The sequence below is a fragment of the Moschus berezovskii genome, chromosome 21 (genome assembly GCF_049115385.1).
Source record: "Moschus berezovskii isolate FMDL1 chromosome 21, NW_MosBer_1.0, whole genome shotgun sequence".
Lineage (NCBI taxonomy): Eukaryota > Metazoa > Chordata > Mammalia > Artiodactyla > Moschidae > Moschus > Moschus berezovskii.
This window is the reverse complement of record NC_142480.1, coordinates 14,992,706-15,016,801: the sequence shown is the minus strand read 5'-3', so window position 1 is coordinate 15,016,801 and position 24,096 is coordinate 14,992,706. Positions and strand designations below refer to the sequence as shown.

The 24,096-nt window shown below is 46.7% G+C and overlaps 1 protein-coding gene across 1 annotated transcript; it reads right to left on the bottom strand.

The window, feature by feature from the left end:
• Positions 1–1,898: 1,898 nt before the first annotated feature.
• TGM7 (transglutaminase 7) lies at positions 1,899–23,081 on the bottom strand. Its single transcript, XM_055417623.2, has 13 exons — positions 23,072–23,081; positions 14,460–14,642; positions 13,357–13,602; positions 12,665–12,783; positions 10,664–10,792; positions 10,405–10,582; positions 8,052–8,190; positions 6,709–6,812; positions 6,032–6,274; positions 5,239–5,565; positions 4,734–4,894; positions 2,525–2,658; positions 1,899–2,266 (listed from the first exon to the last, which is right to left on the bottom strand). The coding sequence occupies exons 1-13, from the start codon at positions 23,079–23,081 to the stop codon at positions 2,107–2,109; spliced, it is 2,133 nt and encodes a 710-aa protein (XP_055273598.2). The 3' UTR covers positions 1,899–2,106.
• Positions 23,082–24,096: the final 1,015 nt, after the last annotated feature.

The following is a 24,096-nucleotide window of genomic DNA, read 5'->3' as shown; positions in this document are numbered from 1 at the left end:
TTTTGCCAGTTTATCTGTGGGTGCCATTGCCTGAGCCACCCAGCCCCACAGGGAATTAGGGAGAGGACAGAGAGGCAACCCTGCCTAACCTCATGGTGTGTGGTGGCAGTGGGCATGGACGCATGTCCTGGGGATGGGACCTTTGAGACTGTCAGGCTTGTCCAAACGGGGTGGGAAAATGAAACCAGACAGGCTCACCACGTGAAAACAAGAAAAAAGAAGAACATACAGGATATGTTTTTTAAGCCAGTTTTTAGGTGGGGAGAGGGGAAATTATTTGAAAGGTCAACTTGGAAGGCCGAGGTGGCTAATATCCCCACCCCCCTCAGAGGCCCCGGGACACCCAGGAAGAAGCCAGTCTACTCTTTCCCCTCCAGTGACACAATTGACCCAGCTGGGGAGCCCTATGCCACCAGACTTCCTGGGCAGGAGGGGCAATGATTAAACAAAGGAGGACTGGCACTCAGCAGACCAGCAAGGTTTCAGATTTCTGCAGGCGCCAGCCCAGGTTCCAGGTCCCCCGCCCCAGGGGAGGGCGGGAAGCCACCCGGAACACAGCAGAGGCAAGCACTTAATGGGGACGGGTATAGCTGGCACCCAGGGTGGAGTGCAGGTGTGCAGGCTCCTGCCCTGCCTGCCCAGAGCAGCCTGGGAAAGCAAAATAAATAAAAATCAGAGAGGAGGAAGAGGGGAAAGGGGAAAGGAGGGTAGTGAGAGGAAGCAAGTGAACTGGAGGAGCCACCAAGCAGGAGCAGGGTGCGGCGGCAGGCCGAAGGGCCCACCCTGAGGACTCACAGGACGGTGCTCTCCTTCCCGACGCTTCTGGATTTTCTCAATTTCCCCGCGAGGGAAAGCTGGGTCTAATTGCAATAATAACCTTAGTTTTTATTTTCTTATTGAGATATGATTGACATATAATATTGTATAAGTTAAAGGTGGGCTTCCCTGGTGGCTCAGATGGTAAACAATCTACCTGCAATGCAGGAGACCCGGTTTCAATCCCTGGGTCGGGAAGATCCCTTGTAGAAGGGAATGGCAACCCACTCCAGTATTCTAGCCTGGGACATCCGAGGACAGAGAGCCTGGTGGGCTGCAATCCATAGGGTCACAAAGACTCGGACACAACTGAACGACTAACACACACACACATGTAATGGTAACTTTCAAAAACACAGTGATGGGGAGGGAAAGACCAGAAAGATATGCCAAAACAGAGATTTCTTTTGGGATGGGGAAGCTATCAGTGATTTTTCTTTTGTTTCTTTTTCACTTTTCTGTTCTTTCCAAATTATCTAAGATGAGCACACATGATCTGAAGAACTACAGGAAGAAAATGCAAAAGAGTGGCTTCCTGTCCTTAAAATAACAAAAATACGCCATATGAATGAAGGAAGAGAAGCTGAGGGGAGTCAGTGTGACTTGGAACAGGAAGAAAAGATTCGGGACAGTAAGCGGGTGAGGGAGTAAGAAGGGGAAATATGGGGCCAGGGAACGTGAGGGCCTGTTTAGGGGGCAGCCTCTACGAACTGCTTCCCAGCTGTCCTGGGTTCGCCCTGAGGGGCCCTGCCTCACCGTCCCCAGGCTCTCAGGCCAGCAGCAGCTTCTGCCGGGTCCCCACAGCGCCGCAGTTACTGTCCTCCCAGAATCCTCCCAGGTCCCCTTCCCCGGACCTCCCTCCAGCCTCTGCTTGCGGACTTGCTAAAATGATTTAAATGGAGAGACCTGGGATCCAGCATTCCAAAGGGGCTAATTTAGAGGAGATCACATTGCACTCTCTTGTGGCCAGGGCCCTTCTAGGAGGAGAGAGAAGACAGGAAGGACCCAGCCACAGAGGACCATAAGCAGTAAGTAGCTTGTTAGCACAGAAAAAGAACACGGGTGATAAATAAAGTATTTTTATTGTCTCTTCCCAAGATGCACAGAGCTTCCCTTCGCCCCCAGGTAGGCCAGGAAGAGGACAGCGGAGGAGCAAAGATAAAACACACCTCCAGGAGGAGAAGAGAGCAAGGTGGGTCTGGGGGTGGGTAGTGGGGCTGAAAGGGTGCCTGGAGGTGGGGCAATGGAGGAGCTGGGGAACTAGAGGGCCTGAGGAGGTGAGCATGAGGCTCAAGGAGCCCTGGCTGCAGCAACAAAGATGTCCTTGTATCCCTTGATCTCTTTGATCTCGTTGCTGCTGACGAGGACTTGGAGCTGGCGGGGTCCGGCTTTGATGGGGTGGAGGTCCACTTGAATTTCGATAGTGTGTCCGGCCACCAGAGTCCCAAGGCTACGGGTCAAAAAGGGCCTGTTAGAGCCTGGAATAACTGCCGGGGTGAGTGTTCCGGATTCTGCTCTTGGTCAGTAAGCACCTCCCACCCCACCCTACCCTACCCACACCACCTAGCGAGCTCAACCTTTTCTAGAGGAAGGTGGGAAGGTGGGGGCAAGCAGGCATCATCCAGGAGACTAAGGACCACCCTATGACCCCACGAGACTCCCCTTATCAGAGACCAGCAGTAGACAGGTGGGTGGCCACAGGACTTACTCTTTTGATATCTGCCCATTGATGAGGCCACTGCCCTCCAGCACCATTGTGCAGTGACTCAGAGCCACCGAGAGAGTGTTGGTGAGCGAGATGTGGACTTTCAGTGCCTTGCCCACCTCAGCTCTCTCAGACACCTGTGTGGAGAGAAGACAAGGATATCATGGGGACATGGCCTCATTTCTGTACTCGGTTCAGCAACCTCACTTCTCCATCCATCTGTTGACCACCAGGGACTGCTTATAAATAAGATGCTGCAGGGGAGAGAACAGAAGCCCCGGGTATTCATGGTTATCACATACCCTGGCCTGTCTTAGAAGCCCACAGTACTTCTGGAAGCCACCACCAATGGGGAATTGGCACCAAGTTGAAATCTATTCCCTCCTCATCATCTAGCTCAGGATGGCAATTAGATTTCAACTTAAGTGCCAGCTCCAATCTGTTAGTTGTGACTGATAGGAATGCTGTGTTAAAAAGGATCTTAAGATTATCCTTCAATTAAAAAATAAATAAATTTACCAAAAAAAAAAGGATCTTGAGGACAATCCAGAGTCAGTGAGAGAGCTGTGATTGATTAGTAATGTCTGGCACAGGCATGGGATAAGGAAGTGGTGTCATGTGTGCCATCCATATGCCACCAATGATGTCATTCTGAGGCCAGGGTCCCAAGAAATGTTAATGGCAGAGCCCAGACCTGACCCAGGTGTCCCAGACCCCAGCCAGGGTCTCTCTCCCACTCTGCTCTGTCTCCATGTACATTAGCAGACCCACTCTGAGTTTTTCCAGGTGTGCTCAGTGCATCACATGTGAGGGCTGTGTCATGGGGCAATCATGGCCTTGGGCAGGGGTGCCATCCTACTCACTTCTTGAGCCCCAGTGCCTAGCTCAGTGCCAGCCATATGATGGCTATCTGGTAAACGAGTGTTGAACGGAAATGATTCGACCACCCAGATCCTACTGGGAGCGTGTTCTGGCTCAATCAGAGAATCCCAGAAAAGGAAGAACACACTGTGGCTCCCCTGAAACTCATAGAAAAGAAACGAGTCCTTTGTACCCTAGTGAGTGTGCCAGAGTTGAACAAGATCAAAATAGCTTTGGTATCCAGCAGAGTCATACAAATCATTCCATGGTTCCTTAGCAATATGCTCAGTCACACCCAATTCTTTGCATCCCCATGGACTGAATACTGCCAGGTTCCTCAGTCCATGGAATTTTCTAGGCAAGAATGCTGGAGTGGATTGCCATTTCCTACTCTAGGAGATCTTCCCAACCCAGACATCGAACCTGTGTCTCCTGCATCTCCCGCATTGGCAGTCAGATTCTTTAACACTGAGCCACCTGGGAATCTCCTTCTTACCAACAGGGACCAATTAATAGCCTAGTTGGCATCTGATGTGTTTGCCGTGGATCCTGCTGTAACCAGGGCTCTGTGCAGTGGGTAGAGCCTCATCTCAGCTCCAGGCTTGTGTCTGCTCTTGTGATTCTGCCCACTGTTCCCCACCCCGTGGGAGGCTGCCTGACCACCTCACAGCCCAGGAGAAAACTGTCAGGTGGCCAGATGGCTTATGACGTGGAGCACTCGGTTCGCATTCCCATTGGGGTGGAGAGTGCTGTTGCCAAATCCACCAGGTGCACAGTCAGGTGAGGATTAGGCAGTGGGCGAGTCTTTCAGGTAAGAGGGGAGAGTGGGAGAAGGAGGCTTCAGAGGAAGGAAAACCCTGGTAATAGGAGCTGGGCATCATCCCCACCCTCCTCCACTGACCCTGCCTCCACCTGTATTCATTCCCTGTGCAAAGGCCTCACCAGCCCCTCAGGCCTCTGAACTGGAGATGTGAGGCTCACCTTTCATTTGCTTCCCTCTTCCTTGTCACCCCTGTCTTATCAGGTGACAAGGAATTTGGCCTGAGTCTCTGTCAAACCTGTCTCCTCTCCTCCGTCGTCCAGACACTGCCTTTCTTATCTCTTTGCCTTAAAATGCATTCATCTCCACCTCACTTCTCTGGAGTGTCTTCCTGTGCACCCTCCACAAAATGTCACCTCCTCTGGGAAGCCTTCCATTTGCACAGAGCACAGAGACCACACCACACTGCACTCTGACCATCCGTTTGGTGTCCAGGGCAGGGACTGTGTCTTGTTAGCTGCTGTACCCCCAGCCCCTGGCCTGGCTGAGGCAGAGGGCCCCCCCAGCCCCTTCTCTGTCCAGATGCCTTACCTCAATAGATAAGTGTGGAGGCTCCAGGGAGATATCTTTTAAAACCAGCATGGACCTCCCTGTCTCCTCCACTTTGGCGATGCCAGACACACGGATCAGCTTTTCATCCGTCAGCTTGTTTCTGTAATTGTTGTAAGGTAGCGAGAGCGGCCACTGTATATCTAAGCACAGACAAAATGCTTTTTGAGTCCAGGAATGGGTCTCAGAAAGAAAGAGAGTGAAAATGTGGATGTGTGTGAGAGAGAATGAGTGTGCGTCTCCATGTGTGTGTGTGTAAGAGAGAGAGAGAGTGCTTACCCTACACCCCAGCCCCCCGAGGTCACTGCTGTGTTTCCCTGGTGGCAGCATCAGAGGTATAGGACCTGGCATTCAGCCTCCTGTCAACAGCAGCTTCACTGCCCGCTGTATGTGAGAATGAGTGAGTGTGTGTGTACTGGGGGTGACTTGTTCATGGCCCCAAGCTCCCTTCCCAGTAGGTGCCTTTCCAGGCCTGCCTCATACTCACCCTCCCCAAAGTCCAGGGTCAGGTGCACTTTTTGTCTCCAGAGGGGCTCCCGGGTACCACCGTTGTGCAGCAGGGTCTGTGCACAGAAGCCCACCACCAGGTGGATGGGCCCCTGGGGATGCGCTCTGTCCGCCACCCTCCGGGCGTGCAGCTTCAGCAGCAGGTCCTGGCCCCACTCAGGCTTCCTGGCCAGGTGAAGCTGCAGCTGCGCCGGCTGGCCCACAGTGCCCCCAGACCCCAACAGATCTAGGAAGGGTGAAGAGGTCCTCCGCACACCCAGCATTTTCTGGGAGGCCTTCATAAACACAGATCGCTCCTCAGGGGATCCTGACAGAAAGGAGAGCCAGGAAAGACATCAGTGGGGAGGATTCAAGAGGAACAATGACCTTCTTGGGGAAACAAGGCTCCCAGAAACTCCCAGACCCCCTCCCAAAGCCCCAAGAACAGCTGCTGAAAGAGATGATACAGCCTCACAGCTGAGAACACGGGGATGGGTATTGCTGGCCGCTGGGCTCAAACCCTCCCTCCATCATGGTCCCTTCATCTCTTGGTGCAGGGTTCTGTCACATATAGCCCAGGGATATCTCCTTGCCTCAGAGAATTGCCAAAAATTGGGGTTAAATGAGCTCCTGAATATAAGCATTGGACGCTGTTCTTAGTCGTCTTTTGAGGGGGAGGTGGTTGGGTTAGGTGGTGATGGTTTACACGTGAGAGTCATCTTCAAACCCCTTGCCAGGCAAGCAAAGGAGGTTACAGCTGCCCCCCTCCCTGAAAACCCGGGGGTCCCAGGCACCTTCTGGGTACTTGTAGGAGCTGGTGATGTTCTGGCGCTGGTCTGACCCTACCATCTTGGTGCTGATTTCCTTCCCGATGGAACTGGTGTTATGGGCCAGGATTTCCTGGGCCTGGCCATCCTTCAGTAGCCAAACGACTTCATCAGCGTTCACCTCGGCATACACAAATGGGGTATCGTAAGGCAGGTGGACCTCCCCTTCCCTGATGGCCTTCACGGAGGCAGGGCCACAGCGAAACAGCCCTGGGCAGGGAATAGGAGTTGTGGACCACTAACTCGGCTGCTGACAGGTGGACTAGGGCCAGTGGGTCGTAGCCATGGGAGGCAGAGGAGGAAGGTGGGATGGGGACAGGCAGTGGCATCAATGACCCTCCTCCACCGGGTGCTCTCCAGTTCCCACTAATTCATCTGATGCTCACACCCACCCTGGGAAGCATCATCCTCATCTTCCCTCCTTTACAGGGGAGCAAATGACTGAGAGGTCCAGTGACTCACTGGCCCACCCAGCTGTCAATGGCAAAGTTAGACCCCTGACCCGAAGTTGTCTCTGCTACGACTTTGGAAAGTGGACAAAGTGGGAAAAGCATCGCTCCCTTTTGGTCTCCTGCTCACGGGGTCAGTCACTTTGATTGGCCTCCCCGCAGAGCCCAGGCCCTTCCACAGTGGTCTTCACTCACCGCTGCTGGTTTGCTGGGGAGTGGGGTCCAGAACCTGCCAGCCATTGTATCCTGGAGGGAGATCTTTCCGAATCATCCAGCACTCATTCCAGACATGGAAATTCCTGCAGAAGGCAGTAAGGAGAAAAGGGCTCACATTTTCAGAGGATTTGCCAGGTATCAGACCCTACACTGAGTGCTTTATATCATTGTTTCTTCTATTTTTTTAACTTTTATTTGGAAGTAATTTTAAGCTTACAGTAAAGTTGCCAGACTGGGATAAACACCACCCATATACCCAGTTCGTCTATTGTCAGCATTTTGCTCCATTTGCTTTAGCACTGGCTTTCTTTCAGATGGAGATTTCCTAGAATGGGATCTTCCTTTACATACTCTTATATAGTTCTCAACTTCACACATTTAATATTTATACTTTATCTACCTTATCGTCTATATTTCAGTGTTGTCAGTTGACCTAATTATGTCCTTTATGGCATTTCCATCCACTGCAGGATCACACATTGCATTTAGCTGTGCAATACCCTTTGTGTCCTTTGAACTGGAAGAGTTCCTCAGGCTTTGTTTTTATCACATTGACATTTTGAACATAGTCTTGACTGATTGATTTCTATCAGAGTGGCCCTCATTTTGGACTCGCTTGATGCTTCCTCGTGATTAGGTTCAGGCTGTGTGTCCATAGACAGAATTCTACACGAGTGTATGTCCTCCCCGGATACACTACTGCTCATTGAGCCAGAGAAGTTTCAGCCCTCGAGGAGCTCAGAGAGGGAGGGAGTGCTAGGAACAGCAGCTAACTCTCATACAATTCAAAGGTCTTACCTGGAAACTGGCTGGAAAACAGGAAATCAGATTTGGGGTAGAAGAGAGGAGAGAGGAACCAGGGGAAGTGACGAGAAATCCAAAAATAAAGGGACACACAGAGACACACACAGATGCCAGCCGGGACGGGAGAGCGGGGCAGGGAGAGGAGAGGTCGAGAGAGACCGGGTTTAAGTACGCAGAGACAGCTAGTCCTGGCTTTGCCCTGAGAGAGAAACAGAGAAATGTGCAGACAGACAGAAAGGCTCAATGAAGGAAGAGTAAGATGAGGTCAGTATTCAGAGGGCTCACAATCTGTTCATTTGGTTGGCAGCCTCAGAGTACATTAACTCGTAGTCTTCTATGTCTGAAATGAGTTTGATGTGATGATCTGATTAGTCAGAACAGCTTTCTTGCTGAGGACTGGTTGAGCACTGGCAACAATATATAGGGCAGTATTTCCTTAAGGCCAGAAAGCATCAAGTCAGAATTTTCCTGCCCTACCTGTAACGGAACAGAGATCTGCAGGAAACAGTGCCCCTTACCATATTTTGTCTCGTTTCTGAGTGGGCAGCATCTCTGCATGTTGGTCATAGTAGGTGTCGATGGTCAAGTTCGCATCCGAGTTGTGTGCAGAACGGAAATTGGAAACAACACGTGTTGGAACACCTAAGCATCTCATTACTAAAGAGAGGAAAAGCAGGGGGAATTACCAAATCCATTTCAAGCAGAATCACTGGTCTCATGTACATACTTTCTCACTTTTAAGCTGGAGGAGAGAAAAAGGCCAAGGTGCTTGCAGATCCGTACCTATACCTCCTTTATCCTCAGAGCACCGTACCCAGGCCCAGAAACCTACCTGTCCTATCCATGGTTTCCATTCCACCAGGAGAAAGAAATCACTTGAGGGTCACTTTTAACAACAACCCAATTGATCATTTAGGGCTTTTCCCATTCAGCAGCTTTCCAAACCAAAAACAGAGAACCTAAACATTTGACAATTTGAAAGAAAAAAGAAAAAATGAGACCTGTGCTGTGGTCAGAAGAGAAGCGGGGTTGTGACTTAACTTCTCTGGGCCTTAGTCCTTAGCTTATATGTAACAAAATGGAGTTGGACCAGATGATTTTCAGTTCTGAAATTCTGGATCTGTAACTCAATTCAAATGAAAGGGTTTGAAGGAGGTAAGAAAGAAATCAGAGTATGGATAGAAGAGCAGGATAGGGAAGACATCAGCAACAAAGGGAATCTTGCATGGACAGCGAGGGAATGACCGTCTTTGATAAGACAACAGCACCCTCTTGTGGCTTCTTAGGAATCACACAAAGCAGACACTATACCATCGTCCTGGAGAAGGAAATGGCAACCCATTCCTACTGCCATCACCAGACACACCTGATCAGGGGCAGATGAAATTAAGCCAAGAGCCAGATGTGACCTTTGAAACCCAGGCCCCCACCTCTACAGGCAAGGTGAGGAGTTTAGAAAGAGGTTTATCCCACCCCTAAGGAGCCTGGCATGATGCAGTGCATGGGGTCACAAAGAGTCAGACATGATTTAGCGACGGAACAACAATCCTTCTTAGGAGCAAATGGTGCCCATTGAGGCTGCTGTGGGGATGCCAATGCTTTGAAATGTAAGAGGACTATTAAGATTGGCCAGTCTTTTTGTTTTGATTCATTCAAGAGCCCCAAAGGATGTCACCAGTCTGAAATCACCTGTCCATTCCCAGCACAGCTCCTGGGCTTTCCATAAATCTTTGGCAGTGGTGAGAGTCGGACCAGGGCTGCGAGTGGCCAGAGGTAACAGCAGAAGCAGCTGTCCCCTCATGCAAAGGCTGTGGATTCTAGGGCCTGGCAGTGGAGAGGCCCAGAGGTGGAGCAAAGACGCAGATCCAGACCTTTTCCCTCTCTTCAGAGTCTAAAGGCCTAAGCCCTCCTCCTTAACTCCTGCCTGATCAGGGACACCCCAGCCTAAGGCAAATCTGGCTGTATTAAGTGCTGGCACTGTGCTGAGCATTTTCCAAAGAAAACAAATGAGCACAATGAGGTCACCTGATTTCAGCACTCATTTAAACCTCCCCTCTGTCTGCAGCACCTGTACATAACTGCGAAGCTGTGTTGCCCTTCTCATAAAAGTCTGGAACTCCGGCCCCGTCTCTGCCCTTCCCACTCTATGCTCCCTCTTTCTCCAACTCAGAGTCAATATATTGGTTCAGTAAACATTTCTGGAGCCTCACAGTGGAACAGGCAGCACTGTACCAGGTACTCCTGCTTCTTGGGGGAGGATAAACAGGCACCACAGTGCTTTCCATCTTTCCCTCATAATATGATTGATGACCTGGGACTAAATTATAAATAACTGATAAATGTATAAAATATGGATGCTCCTTAAGGGTAGTTAACAAAGTAGTAAATCTCTTAATTGTAACTACTCAAGAATCTCTCGGTGGTGTTTGGGAGGCGGCAGCTCTGCCTACAAGTGAGATCAAGTTTTCCCAGATCATCTGCTGGCACCTCAAGCTTCCCCCAACTTGCCCCTGACCCCAGGCTCATCTTGAGCAGAGGAGCCTGAGCTGGTGGCAGAAAGAAGCCACTTTTGCCTCCACTTTGGGACCAGAACTCCTCTATCCAGGTGACCATTCTAATAGTCTAACTGCTCCATCAAGGAGTCTGTGGAGTGATTGCAGCAGGCCAGCCCTTCACTGGATATTGCAGGATTCCCTGAGACTAGCGAGTGTGCCGTTTAAGAGCTGAATGTCCAAGACTCCTTAACCGTAGGGCTGTAGACAAGCCACAGTTAACTGAGGTGAAGTAGAGACGATCCCAGCCCGACCTCAGAGGGTTATCATAAAGAGTCAATAAGCCAGTCTGCATTCCCACCCACCCCTCCTCACTCACCCGTACACATCACAGCTGCAAAGACCCAGCACTGCCCGTACTTCACAGGCTGCCCGCCCCTGGCCGCCCACTGCCGCAGGATGGCCACGCTGCCCGTCCACTCCAGGGGGCTGACCCCCCGGGAGTAGTCCTCTCCCCAGTTCCCCTGCAGCACGCCGCTGTCGTCGTTGCTGTTGATCTAAAGAGGACAGACGGATGAGTTTCCGTAGTGCCCGTGCTGGGAACGCTGGGGTGGGGCCGGGGAAGCTTCCGGTCTTACCATGGCGCTCACCACCCTGCAGATGTACACCGCGTCGTTCCGCTGCGAGTAGTCTTTGGACGGGTTCTTTAAGAAGTGCAGGCTCTTGTTAAGAATCTCAAAGCAGATATCTATGATGCCCTCTTCAAACTTGCCGGGGAAGTCACGGAAGAAGAAAGAGAAGAATAAAAACCTCTAGAATTCTGAAGCCAAGTCGGTAGCACTGACTTTTAGGGGTGGTGTATATGTGGTGGGGGTAGGTGCTAGATATCAGACCAGGTCCTGCCTTCAAGGAGCTTATAAGCCAAGTTGGGAACGTGTCAGATTCAGGATTTGAAGAACTAACCTGTGTGTTTCTGATGGAAAATGCAAATGGAATTTAGAGAGATGAGAGTCGACTGAAAGGAGAAGACTATTGGAGCCGGTGGGCTTGGAAAGACTAGACAGGAAGAGCTCTAGGTAGGGGTGTCACTTGAGGTCTTTGGGCGCAATGGGTACCAGAGACAGAGGCTCAGAGATTTTCTTTCTGGAGGACTTGTGGGGTTAGGAAACGATCAGATAAATATAAGGTTAAGCGTGTGAGGAGTGAGAAGAGCATGGAGAGCCTTGAAGTCAGGTCGAGGGTTCAGCATTGATGGTGTGGGCACAGGAGACAGTGTAGACTCAGGACATACAACATGTATTTGTACATACGTCCTAACCCTTTTGGCTATCAAATGCCCTGGTAGTTTTCTAAGTTTCAAAAAATTATACAGGTGGTTAGGGAACAGGAAACTGATCTTCCTCAGCAAGGCTCCCTGCTTCCTGCCCCGACCCAACTCTTCCCTCCCAGGGTGTGTGGACAGGGTTGAGAAGGCAGTAGGAGGCAGAGAGAAACTATCCTAGCCATGGCTGGAGGTGGAGAGTAGAAAAGCTGCCCAGAGTCAAAGGTCCCCTGCTGTGTACTCTAACTGGATAATTGGTGTTATTAAAGAACTGCGTTCATTATTTCAGTTATAATAATGGACTGTGGTTTAATTTTTTAGAGAGTCATCATCTTTTAGAACTATAGTTTGAAGTATTAGTGAACTAAACGATGTGGTAATTTGCTTCCAAAAAATTCAAGTGATGAGGTAGGAGGAATGGGGGAAAATACACAAGGGATCAGCAGTTTTTCTGTAAAGGACCAAATAATAACTATTTTAGCCTTTGCAGGCCATAGGGTCTCAGTCTCCACACGCAACTCTGCCATTGTGCGTGAAAGTAACCTCAATGAATGAGCATGCCCGTGTTCCAATAAAAGGGTATTATTAGACACCGAAGTTTGAACTTCATATAATTTGCATATCACAAAATATAGTCAGCCCTCTGCATCAGTGGGTTCCGCATCCATGGATTCAACCAATAGAATCAAAAATATTATGGGAAAAAAATTCTGGAAAATTCCAAAAAAGCAAAACTTGAATTTGCTGCACAATTCCAGGAGCTATTTACATAGCATTTACATTGTTTTAGGTATTATAAGTATCTAGAGATGATTTAAAAGTATGTGAGAAGTTGTGCGTAGGTTATATGCAAATATTATACTGTGCCATTTTATATAAGGGACTTTGGTTTTGGTATCTGTGGAGGCATCCTGAAACCAGTGCCCTGAAAATACTGAAGGATGGCTGTGTTCTTTTTTTTGTTTGTTTGTTTTTTGGCAGTTTGAAAAGTGTGGAAACCATTCTAAGCTCTTGGGCCATGCAAAAACAGGCAGTGGGCCACAGGCTATAGTTTGTAAATCCTTGATACAGATGAAACAAGAGTCACCACAAATTGATCACTGTGGAAGGTAAGAGGTTCATGGAGGTTCATTAGAGTGGCCTGTCTACTTGCATTATGCTTTAAGTTTTTCATACAAAACATTCAAACTGAGAAGAAAAAGCATTTCTCCTTCCTTCCTTGCACCTCTCACTCCAGCACTGCACACCCTGACTTCTATTAGTGGTACTTCACGAGCTAACAGAGTTGTCTAAGGCCCACTTCAGGTGACACTGTTACCTGCCCGTAGTTCCAGGGCCAGGAGGTGATGAATCTTTCGTGACCCTTGTAAACAAAGCCATAGTCCATCATGATATACTCCTGCAGCAGCGTTTCACTTGGCAGGTAGACGTCGTCCTCTGAACAGTCAAGAGTAGCAGAGGGGACAAAGCCCCAAACCAAAAAATAAACAATAATAAAATTAAAAAACAGTAACAACGGTATCTTCCTGGATAATCAGAGAAGCAGTGGGTTGCTGGCAATATAAATCAAGACTGGGCTCCCTAAAAGTCTGTGTGCTTTTCTAGAGGCCAGCGATATCATCTATACTTTAGAAAAAAGATTATCTTCTCTTGGTTTTAAAAGCAGCAAGCTGGTCATAGAGATTTGGAAAATATGGATTACGGAAAGAGGACAATGAAGATCACCCCTTCCCACTACTGAGACACCCATCATTGTATTTTGGTGTCACCTGTCTGCACTTTCTTTTTCTGCACATATATTAATTAAGATCACATGTGTTCCATTTCCTAATTGATTTCATTTAGCATCAAGCCATGAACTTTTTTATCATCCCATTAAGAATTCTCTGTTAAGGTGATGTTTCGTGAGCACATGGTAACACATTGCAGTTTATCTTCGGGACTTTCTCAGTAGACCCTCACAGAGCGTTCCCAGAGGATCAGTTAGCATTACCTGTGAACACGTTATACCTGCACTCCAAGGGTTAAAAAGTAGGATGAAGGTCCCCAGAGGGTGGGTCGTGCTATGACTTGGGCCCTGAGGGAGCTCCATCTTCAGAGAGTAGGGCCCAATGACTGCACTGGGCGGTGTGAAAAGGGAGACATACAGCGAGTTGTCATGAACAGTGAAGTCAGAAGCACTCCAGCCATTGCCTTGCCGGGCTTGGGTGAGCAAGAAGGTGGCTCGGGTTCCCAGCCGCTCCTTGGGTGCTGGTCCTGTGTAGGAGAGAATGACCATGAAGTGAGGCTCAAAATCTATATGACATGATTGCAGGGGAACTGGAAGGACCCTTACCTCCTCCCACAACTTGCTAATCCTTTTACTGCCACTAGGTGTCCTTGGACAAACACTTAACACCTGTGTAGTGATTGTCTGACTCTGTAACCCCATGGACTGTAGCCCACCAGGCTCCTCTGTCCATGAGATTTCCCAGGCAAGAATACTGGAGTGGGTAGCCAGTCTGTTACCCAGGGGACCTTCCTGACCCAGGGATCTAACCCAGGTCTATTGCATTGCAGGCAGATTCTTTATCATGTGCGTGCATGCTAAGTCACTTCAGTCATTTCTGACTTTTTGCAACCCTATGGACCATAGCCCACCAGGCTCCTCTGTCCATGGAATTATCCAGGCAAGAATACTGGAGTGTGTTGTCATGCCCTCCTCCAGGGGATCTTTCCGACCCAGGAATCGAACCCACGCTTTTTATGTCTGCTGCATTGGCGGGTGGGTTCTTTACCACTAGTGTCACCTGGGAAGCCCTTTTACAATGTAGGCCTCAGGGTTTTTTTGTTTTTATTCTGTAAAATGGGATCATAGTAGTACCCACCTGAAAGTCTTGTCACGGATTAAATGAGATAATGTGCGAGATCACATGCATGAATTTTTAGCACAGTGCCTGTTGCATATTTAAAAGTTGTCTGTTATTATCACAACCTTAGTTGGCTGAGTCAGCCAGATCTTAAGTGCACTAATAGGGATCTGGGAGTCCCAGGAGAAGAGAGGGGAGGGTGGTTCAGAAAGGAGAGGCAGGGGCCCTACAGATGAACTTTGCCTTGGGGAGGGGTGGGCTTACCTGTCTCAGCCACAAAGGTGATGGAGTCCTTCTTCGAGTGGAAGGGGCGGTTGAAATGCAACTGGATGGTGAAGGACTGGCTACGGCGCACGATGAGCCGCTGGAGGCCCATCTCCTGTGTGTGATGCTCCTGGTTGTTCTTGGCGCTCTGCAGGTCGACGGACCTGAGCTCCAAGGCTGCCACTGGGGGGTGAGATGGGCAAGGGGACAGCTGTGACTTCCTGGGCTCAGCATCCGCAACACTTCTCGACATTTCTGTTGCACCTGGCTCTAACTTGGCTATGATTGCTGTCCAGATCTGACCTCTGCACCCTGCTGCCTAGTTCAGGACTCAGAGAGCAGTTCAGGACCGTGATTCCAGTGACCTCTGAACCTAGCTCAAGAACCGGGGTCCCAGACAACACAACATTTCCAGATAACTGAAACTTAACCCTCGAAGTGCCGTCTTGTAGTCTTAATTGCTTTTGTTGCAAGCTTTCTAAAATTTACTCTATTATCCTGATGATAGAAGAAAGAGCATACTAGAATTTTCTATGAATTCAGTCAAAGACTGGCAGCTACAGTCCACAGAGTCCCAAAGAGTTAGACGTGACTGAGCGACTAACACTTTCTAAGTCAAAGAACTGACTGGAGGCTGGGACCTCAGCTACAGGCAAGTTTCTGCTTTAGGATGTGAGTGCAGGTGGGCACCGCAGGGTTATTTACAACTTAATTTCTTACTTCTCAGCCACGTTCCAGGAGGATGAAGTCACTGGCTGCTGCCTAAGATGTATGCTTAGTGTATTATAAGTCTCATAGCATAATAGGCAAGGTGCAAGATGTCGCCATCTTGGCTGTGAGACCTTGAGCAAGTCACTTAAGGTCCCTGGACATCAGTGCCCTCGCTGAAAAATGGTGACAATGGTGTGCCCACCTCCTGGGGTTCATGAGGGCGTTAAGTGAGGATTCACATGTAAAGACCGTAGCATAGTGGCAGGCGCAGGGGGAGCACTCAGTCAGCGGTAGTTTCTCTTAGCCCTGGTTACCTCAGGTTGTATTTGCTTCACTGTTTTTTCTGGTGATAAAAATTCATTCAGTCCTTTCCCCCCAGGAGTACATCAGTTATCTCAGTGGTTCTAAACGGGGGAATTTTTGCCCCCTGGAGGGCATTTGGCAAAATCTGGAGACATTTTTGGTTGTCACAACTCGGGGAGTGACTGCTACAGGCATCTAGTGGGTAGCTGCTGGGGATGCTGCCAAACAGCACCCTAAAGGAAAAACTCATGTTTGCTCCAGCCAGTTTTCGTGCCATTTGCAATTTGAACTCTTTTTTCACAAAAGTTCTTTACAATTTCACTAAATGAGTTCACTTTGATGGTTTTAGCCTGTCTTTGTTACCTGGCTGAATTTTTCTGAGTCCTTATTCTTTCACCCAAATACTTTCTCTTGCCATCTGGGAACCGGCTAAACTGTCTTCCAGATTGTCTTCCAAGTCTTTGGTCATACGATGATTTAAACATTAAGGGTTAAGTCCAAGCCCTGTGGAGTATTACCATTGGAGCTTCCTTCCACATTAACACTGAGCCATTAGGAAATACTCTGTAAGTAGAATTGTTCAGCTAGCTGTGACTACATCTAATTCTTTACGTGAGGAAACTGGATTAGGTGGGGTGTTTTTTTTTTTTTTTGGATTAGGTGTTTTTAAATTTTCTTCACAGTCTAAAGTCAAATCCAGCTTTCATTTTGCATCTTTCTCACAAATTTGTCAAACATCTGGCTGAAAACAGAATGTGTACAATGCTCACTTGACCCCCTCTCCTAGTAACAATCTTTCCTTGAGGCAGATTCAAAGATGAATCACTGGATCAAATAGTGCAAAGTTTTTCAACCTCTTAAATGTAACATAGGCACTTAAATAGTTATATTATTGGAACCAGAAAATTCAGGCCACAATCCAAGACAGATGACTGTGAATAATTAAACAGCATTTTGTAAACATATCTAACCTATTAGTAGTTTGTGAAATCAATTTAGAGAAATGTGACCAATATTTTTTTTAAAAGAGTAGAATAGAAAATATCCCAATGCATCCTACATTAATTATATTCACTTAATATAATTATACATTTAGCTCACTGAAGTGTTTTTCCTGTCAAGGAGACAGTGACTTCAGAGAACAAAAGGGAGGGCCTTCAAGAGAGCAGGCAAAGAAAGCCAAGAGGATCAACAAGAAGTGCAACAAAACAGGAAATCAAGCAGAATCAATTAGTAAAAAAAAACTGTCAAAAAACAACATGGTAACACCCACAAGGCTCTCTCCCCTTGGCCAACAGCCCACAATGGTTAATGACGAGTAAGATTAGAAGTAAGCTGTGGCTGCATGACTCCTGGTGCTTGACTAACACAAAGACAAGGATATAGAAGGATCAAAATATATCCCCAAGTATTATGAGCCTTAAAGTGAATAGAGACTTTAGAGCAGCTGTCTGCTTGCAGTGAGCTCTGAGGTGCCAACCTCCTGACCTCAGAGACATCAGAACTCTTAGATGCCCCATGACCCCCTCGGGTCTTGGCTCAGAAGTAACCATCACACAGGGACTTTCCTTAACCACTGAACATGATGCTCCAAACCCTGCCCTATGATCATCTACCATCACAGCAGCCTTTTGACTTTCTGCAGAGCACGCTTCATAGCATCTAGAATCAGTTTCAGGAAGCAGAAACCTTGGCCATCTTCTCACCCCTGGACCCCTCCCCCATTGCTTAGAATGAACCATTGTTCCTAATTGCTGATAATTACAGCTGGTATTCGCTGAACACTTACCACATGCTAGGCACTGTCTGAAGCATTTGATGTGTCTGAAATCATTTCCGTTCTCTCAGCCACTCTGGGATGGAGGTGTTCATATTGTCCCTGCCATGCAGCAAGGACAGAGCTGGGCTCAAACCCCCGTAGGCTGGCTCTAGAGCCTGCCCCCTTAACCTCCACAATCTCCTGCCTTCCCTGGTGGGTGCTCGGAGATGTTTGCGTGGATGGATATGTGTGAAGTACAAGGAGAATAACCTGTCAGGATGGCAGCGGGGCTATAGAGGAGGAAAGAGAGGCCTTCGAGGGCAGCAGGGCCAGGATGAGGAGTGGCTTGACTCCAGGCTGAGATGCTGCTATCTGCTCAGTAGTAATGTGTGTAACTCTCCCTGATGGGAGGATAGAATGCTACACCTTTTTGAAGGCAGTTTATCAACATTTCTTATGAAATGAAAAGATGCCTTGAAACAAATTCGTTTGATCCACAAATTCTTCTTCTATAAATTTTTCCTAAGAAAAATCATAATTTGTGTATAAAAGTATAAACATAAGGATGTTCAATGCAACCCAAATATCCTACAATAAGAATTAGATGTTGTTTTTCTAGTTGCTAAGTTGTGTCCAACTCTTTATGATCCCATGGATTGCAGCATGCCAGGCTTCACTGTCCTTCACTATCTGTCTCCTGGAGTTTGCTGAAACTCATGTCCATTGAGTCGATGATGCCATCCAACCATCTCATCCTCTGTCGTCCCCTTCTCCTCCTGCCCTCCATCTTTTCCAGCCTCAGGGTCTTTTCCAATGAGTCAGCTCTTCACATCAGGTGGCCAAAGTTGTGAAGCTTCAGCTTCAGCATCAGTCCTTCCAATGAATATTCAGGGTTGATTTCCTTTAGGATGGACTGGTTTGATCTCCCTGCAGTCCAAGGGACTCTCAAGAATCTTCTTCAGCACCACAGTTTGAAAGTACCAATTCTTCGGCATTCAGCCTTCCTTATGGTCCAACTCTCACATCCATACATGACTAGTGGAAAAACCATAGCTTTGACTAGACAGCTTTGTCAGCAAAGTGATGTCTCTTCTTTTTAAGATGCTTTTTAAGTTTGTCATAGCTTTCCTTCCAAGGAGCAAGTGTCTTTTAATTTCCTGACCACAGTCACTGTCCATAGTGATCTTGGAGACCCCACAATAAAATCTGTCACTGCTTCCACTTTTTCCCCTTCTATTTGCCATAAAGTGATGGAACTGGATGTCATGATCTTAGTTTTTGAATGTTACATTTTTAGCCAGCTTTTTCAGAATTGAATACGTAAAGTTTATCCCTCTCATCCTAATGTAATCAACAAAAGGACAAAGGATATGGGAAAATAATTTATGCAACTTTAGAAAGCAGCCCAGAAAATTTTAAAAACAGTATGTTATCAGATTAACTGCAGGTGGTAAAATTATGGGAAATTTTTTTCTTTCCTTTGAATTTTTTTCTATCAGCCCAGCATTTGCTTTGAACATGTATTCCTTTTGTATTTAAGGAAAAGTGTTGCTTTGATTAAAGGCAGGTTTTTGAGGAGTGTCACAATCACAGCTGTGCTTGAGAATTAATCCAGACCAGAGGGAAACAAGAATAGGCTATGAAGGGCAGTATGAATTCTATTGCAATAATCTAGGCAAAGGCATTGGTAGGAAGAAAGGAGGAACCACCCTGGTGTATGCGAGGGATTGGTGGCCACAGACATGCAAGCTGGTAAACCTCTGGTGAAATACCTTGACTTCTTGGGCTTCCTAAGGCCTCGGCTAATTTGGATGCAGACTAGGGCAAGCTGAAAGAATCCACTGCCCACAACATCCCAGGCAAGCAGGCTACTAGTAAAGGACTGGAAAGCTCCAGACAGAGGTAGTGAAGGGGACAAGGTGGCCCCTGGTACAGTCAGCAGAGGGAGTGGACACCCACCATTGAATGTCAGGTGGACTCAGCTCCTTTACTTCTCCTGCCTTTGTCCCTGCTGCTGCTGCTGCTAAGTCACTTTAGTCGTGTCCGACTCTGTGTGACCCCATAGACGGAAGCCCACCAGGCTCCCCCGTCCCTGGGATTCTCCAGGCAAGAACACTGGAGTGGGTTGCCATTTCCTTCTCCAATGTGTGAAAGTGAAGTCGCTCAGTCGTGTCCGACCCTTAGCGACCCCACGGACTGCAGCCTACCAGGCTCCTCCATCTATGGGATTTTCTAGGCAAGAGTACTGGAGTGGCTTGCCATTGCCTTCTCCGTTTGTCCCTGCAGTTAGTCCAGTTTTCCATCAATGTCTTTTCTTTTTCCACTTCTCATTGTTATTGTCAGTTTGGGACATTGATTAACACTTCATTCTTTTTCATCTCTTCCCTTTTAAGAAATATGAAAGGGCACTTCTGTGTGAGCTTACAAAGATTCCTATGTGATGAGATTACTACTGAGCATTTCTGTATAAGGATGAAATGTCTCACTACCTAAAGATGCAAGTCCAAATTCCTTAGCCAAGCAGTCAAAGCCCTCCATGATGGGATCCTAACACATGTACCCAGCCTTACCTCCCAACAGCCCATAAATAAACGGTACTTCCCTTGTGTGTATTGTAGCCTCCCAATAGATTGTGCCCAGCTTTACCTCTGGATGGCCCTTCCCCTTCCCAACCTGTGTGTGTCTGCATTGTACCCATTCTTCAAGCAAACTCAGCATCCACTTCCTCGTGAATCCTTCCTTTTTAAATTTTAGGATGGGGAGCATCTGTAACAAGTTTCATATCTCGCTAACATTTACTGAGTGTTACTAAGCACCAGGCTTTATGTGTGTTACGCATTATCTCCCTCTATCCCTACAACTACCCAACAAGACATTACAAATTCTGAATTACGGATGAGCAGACAGAGGATTCGGGAGGTTAAGTAACTTGCCTGGGATCATCTACCTAGTAAGTGGCAAAATTGTCATTTAAACCTAGACAGTTTGATTGTAGAACCTAGTTCTTAAGTTGGTTTGGAGGTTTTCACTTTTTTTTACTTTCCAAATAAATGACTATTGTGCTTTATTCAAATAAAAACATAACAAACAGACCTGAGAGGAATGACTCTGGTGGGAGAACTGGAGTGGAGGTTCCCTTCACTGCTCTGTAGAGCCCTGTGGGTCTGAAGAACACAATGGAAACTGCAGTCCCTCTCAAACTCCTCATCCTACAATGCCAGCAAATCAGGGAAGAACAAGCTCCAGCACCCACCTGGTCTCTTGCCCTGGTCTTTGATTTCTTAGGCTTTGAACCACTTGTCTGTCAGTTAATCATGTACTACTATGTTGTTTCTTTGAAACATTATTTTCATTTAATGGTGTCTACATGATTATATTGTTTGATTGTTTCCACTCAGTTCTCAGCAATTCAAATAGCTGCTGGCAGGAAAAAAGTGTTACTTGACTGGCTGTACAAGTTAAATTATTAGGTCTTTTACAGCAAATGTAACAAAGGATGAATATCCATTATATATAAAAGCTGCCATAACTATTAAGAAGTCTTGCTATAATCAGAGAAATGCAAATGAAAACAATAATGAGATTCCATCTTTGATCCACTCAGAAATGCTTAAAAGAATAACAATCTATTTTGTGAGGGTACATGGAAATGGACTGTCTCCTATATTTCATATATGGTGTGAGTATAAATTCATACAGACGTTTTAGAGAAAACTGATTGATACTGAAGGGTAGCAGATTATGCCATCCCTAAATACACCACTTCAGGATAAAGATTATTTTGAGCTGAAGGCAATTTAGAAGCAGCAGATAAAAGAAAAGCTCTCTTCCCTCTGCTATTTGCCTAAAAGCAGGACTTAATTTGTAAATGTGTCCCCACCTCCCCAGGCTTCCCTGGTGGCGCAGTGGTAAAGAATCTGCCTGCCAGTGCAGGAGACGCAAGAGACGCGTGTTTGATTCCTGGGTTGGGAAGATCCCCTGGAACAGGAAATGGCAATCCACTCCAGTATTCTTGCCTGGAAAATTCCAGGGACAGGGAACCTGGTGGGCTATAGTCCGTGGAGTCAAAAAGAGTCAGAAACAACTGACTGAGCACGAACACCCCTCCTCCCCTCTCTACTAGGAAGGACAGAAGTCAATCACCAGAGACAGCTCTAGACCCTCATCAACCCAGAGATAGTCCCAGAGGAATCTGTGTAACAATGTATTAACTAACCCTTATCTTCCATTAGTTCCCTCCTGTAATTTACCTTCCAACAATCTACTGCCCTGGAAACTCAAAGTCCTTTTCTTTTGTTTTGTCCTTTCTGTAAAAATGTACGTTCTCTTGTTAACATGATGTATAAGCCCAAGTTCTCACCACCCCGTTGAGTTACTCATTACAGAGTGCTTCTTTGTACATGTGCAGTGTACATGTTAATAAACTTCTTTTTTTTGTTAATCTTTCATTTGCTGATCTAATTTATAGGTCCCCAGCCAACAAGCCTAATTGGGAGAGGGAAAAATGTTAAGTTTTCCCTCCTCTACAAATATCCATCAAAACTTAAAGTGGATATTGTATTTGGTCCCTTAGTTCTTCTTTTAGAAATATTTCACATAAGTATTTGTATACATATGCAAAGTTATATTGATAGGGGCATGTATTGCAGCATTGTTTATAAGAGAAAAATATTGGAAACAATCTAAATGTCCAGGAAGGAGATATAGTACAAATAAATAAATTTATTAAAGAAATTGTATTTATATGCCCAGAATGGAAAACTATAATTATTTAGACCAATTGATAAACCAATATGTACCAGCCTGCAAAGATTTCCAAGATATATGATTAAGTTTTTTAAAAAGCAAGTCATCGAATAATATATATTATATAATCTTATTGTATAAAACAATTTTATATAACCTAGTGTTATTTAAAAGCAGTTAACCAATTTGTTGACAGTTCTTTCCAGTGAGGAAGGGGGAGGATTGGGAGTGCATTGTACATAAAAGGGGACTTGGGGATTTTTATCCTAAAATATGAACTTTTTACATTTTATAACAAGCATATGTTTTTTGTGTATTGTTTAGGTAAAGCATAATGTTTTAAAAGATAATATAATATTTTAGGCTTACAGTAATTGGAGATAGCCGAGGGGGGAAATACCCTAGAATTTAACACAAAAGTACCCTGGAATCTAGCATAAGAACAAGTCTCTGGAGAAGGCTCTACTAAACTCTGGCTTGTATAAAAATACCATGTGCATCTCTAATTCCTAATCGTTTATATAATATAGAATTTAGAACACAGCTTTAAGAAATGCACACTCCATCTTAGTGCCCTCACCTGCCAGGCCCGGTGTGTCTGTCTGCCAGGCTGACCTGGCCTTCAGGCCCTGTTCTTCTCAGTCCCAGCAGCAGAGTGGCTGCAGCTCTGAGGGGGCCTGAGCTCAGAGGCCAGGACAGCTCTCTAAGGAGCAGCTGGACCAGGATAGGTCTAGGATCCTGGAGGTGGTCCTCCCCCAGCTCCAGAGTCAGCCATGGAAATGACCTCCTAAGTACCAAAGGCACCCTGTGGGCCTCCTCAGACCTTCCAAAGTCATTCCAGTCCCAGGATGTTAAAGAAAAGATTGTCCATAGCTTCGCGGTTAAGCTGAATCCATTCAGAAGGAACGGAATGACTGTATGATCGTGCCAAGGTCTGATGGAAGGTGAGGAAACAGAAGAAAGGGGGCAGATTGCACAACAAAGTAACAGCATCAATTCAGTCTCCTGTCTCTGCTGTTCTCCTCCTCCCCTCTCCAAATGTCTCCCTTCCCTTGACTTAGCACCTCAGAAAAGTTAGATTCCCAGTACTCACCCTCATCCATCTCCCTCCTTCTGTCAGCCAAGGCCCTTCAACTAATCAGCATTAAGGCTCTAGACCAAATTACCTTTACCTCCATCCTGAGGTGGGTGGGGCTACCATTTCCTCCTCCTCCTCCTAGTACTCCTGTTCTTACGTTTCCCGTTGTTCTGGGTGCATCTTAGCTTAAGGAAAAGAGCTTCTGTCAAAAGCCTTCTTTAAAATTGCTGAGGGATTTGTTTCTGAGGTCTCCTTTTTAAGGTCTCCTTTTAAGCTGAGAAGATTCCACATGGAAGGCAAGGCATGGTTTGGATCTGTGATTTTCTGCCTTTGTCAATTCAAGGCTTGGGACCCAATTCACTCTAAGTCAAGGAGAGAGAGGAAGAAGGAAGGGAGCTACCCTCTGGAAGGTTATTCATGAATAGCCATAGGACCAGAGAATTTTGCATCTTGTATCTTTAATGAGTATATTAAAATGGTGAATTATTGTGCTATTGGTTAAAAGTGAAGCTGATGAACTTTCCAAGGATAAGGGGGAATGCCTATCATATAAGGCTAACTGGAAGAAAAAAGCAGGATAGAAACAATGCAGCTTATTCCAATGTTGTAAAAACTGTTATTTGTGCAGGTGGAACCATTTTTAAAAGACAGAAGTAAATACCATAAACTGCTCTTTTGTGACAGCAGATTGTGAATGGTCATGATTTCTTGATTTATACTTTTCTTAATTAAAAAAATCCACAGTGCGAGGGTAGGGCTTCACTGGTGGCTCAAATGGTAAAGAATCTGCCTGCAATGCAGGAGACCCGGGTCTGATCCTTGGTTGAGAAGATCCCCTGGAGAAGGGAATGGCTACCCACTCCAGTATTCTTGCCTGGAGAATTTCATGGACAGAGGAGCCTGGCAGGCTACAGCCCATGGGGTCGTAAAAAGTCAGACGCAAATGAGTGACTAATGCACACACACAGTCCAAGGGTAAGATGTTTTAATAAGGGAGGAAAAATAATTTTTTTTTTTTTTTTTGCTGCACTGCTCAGTAT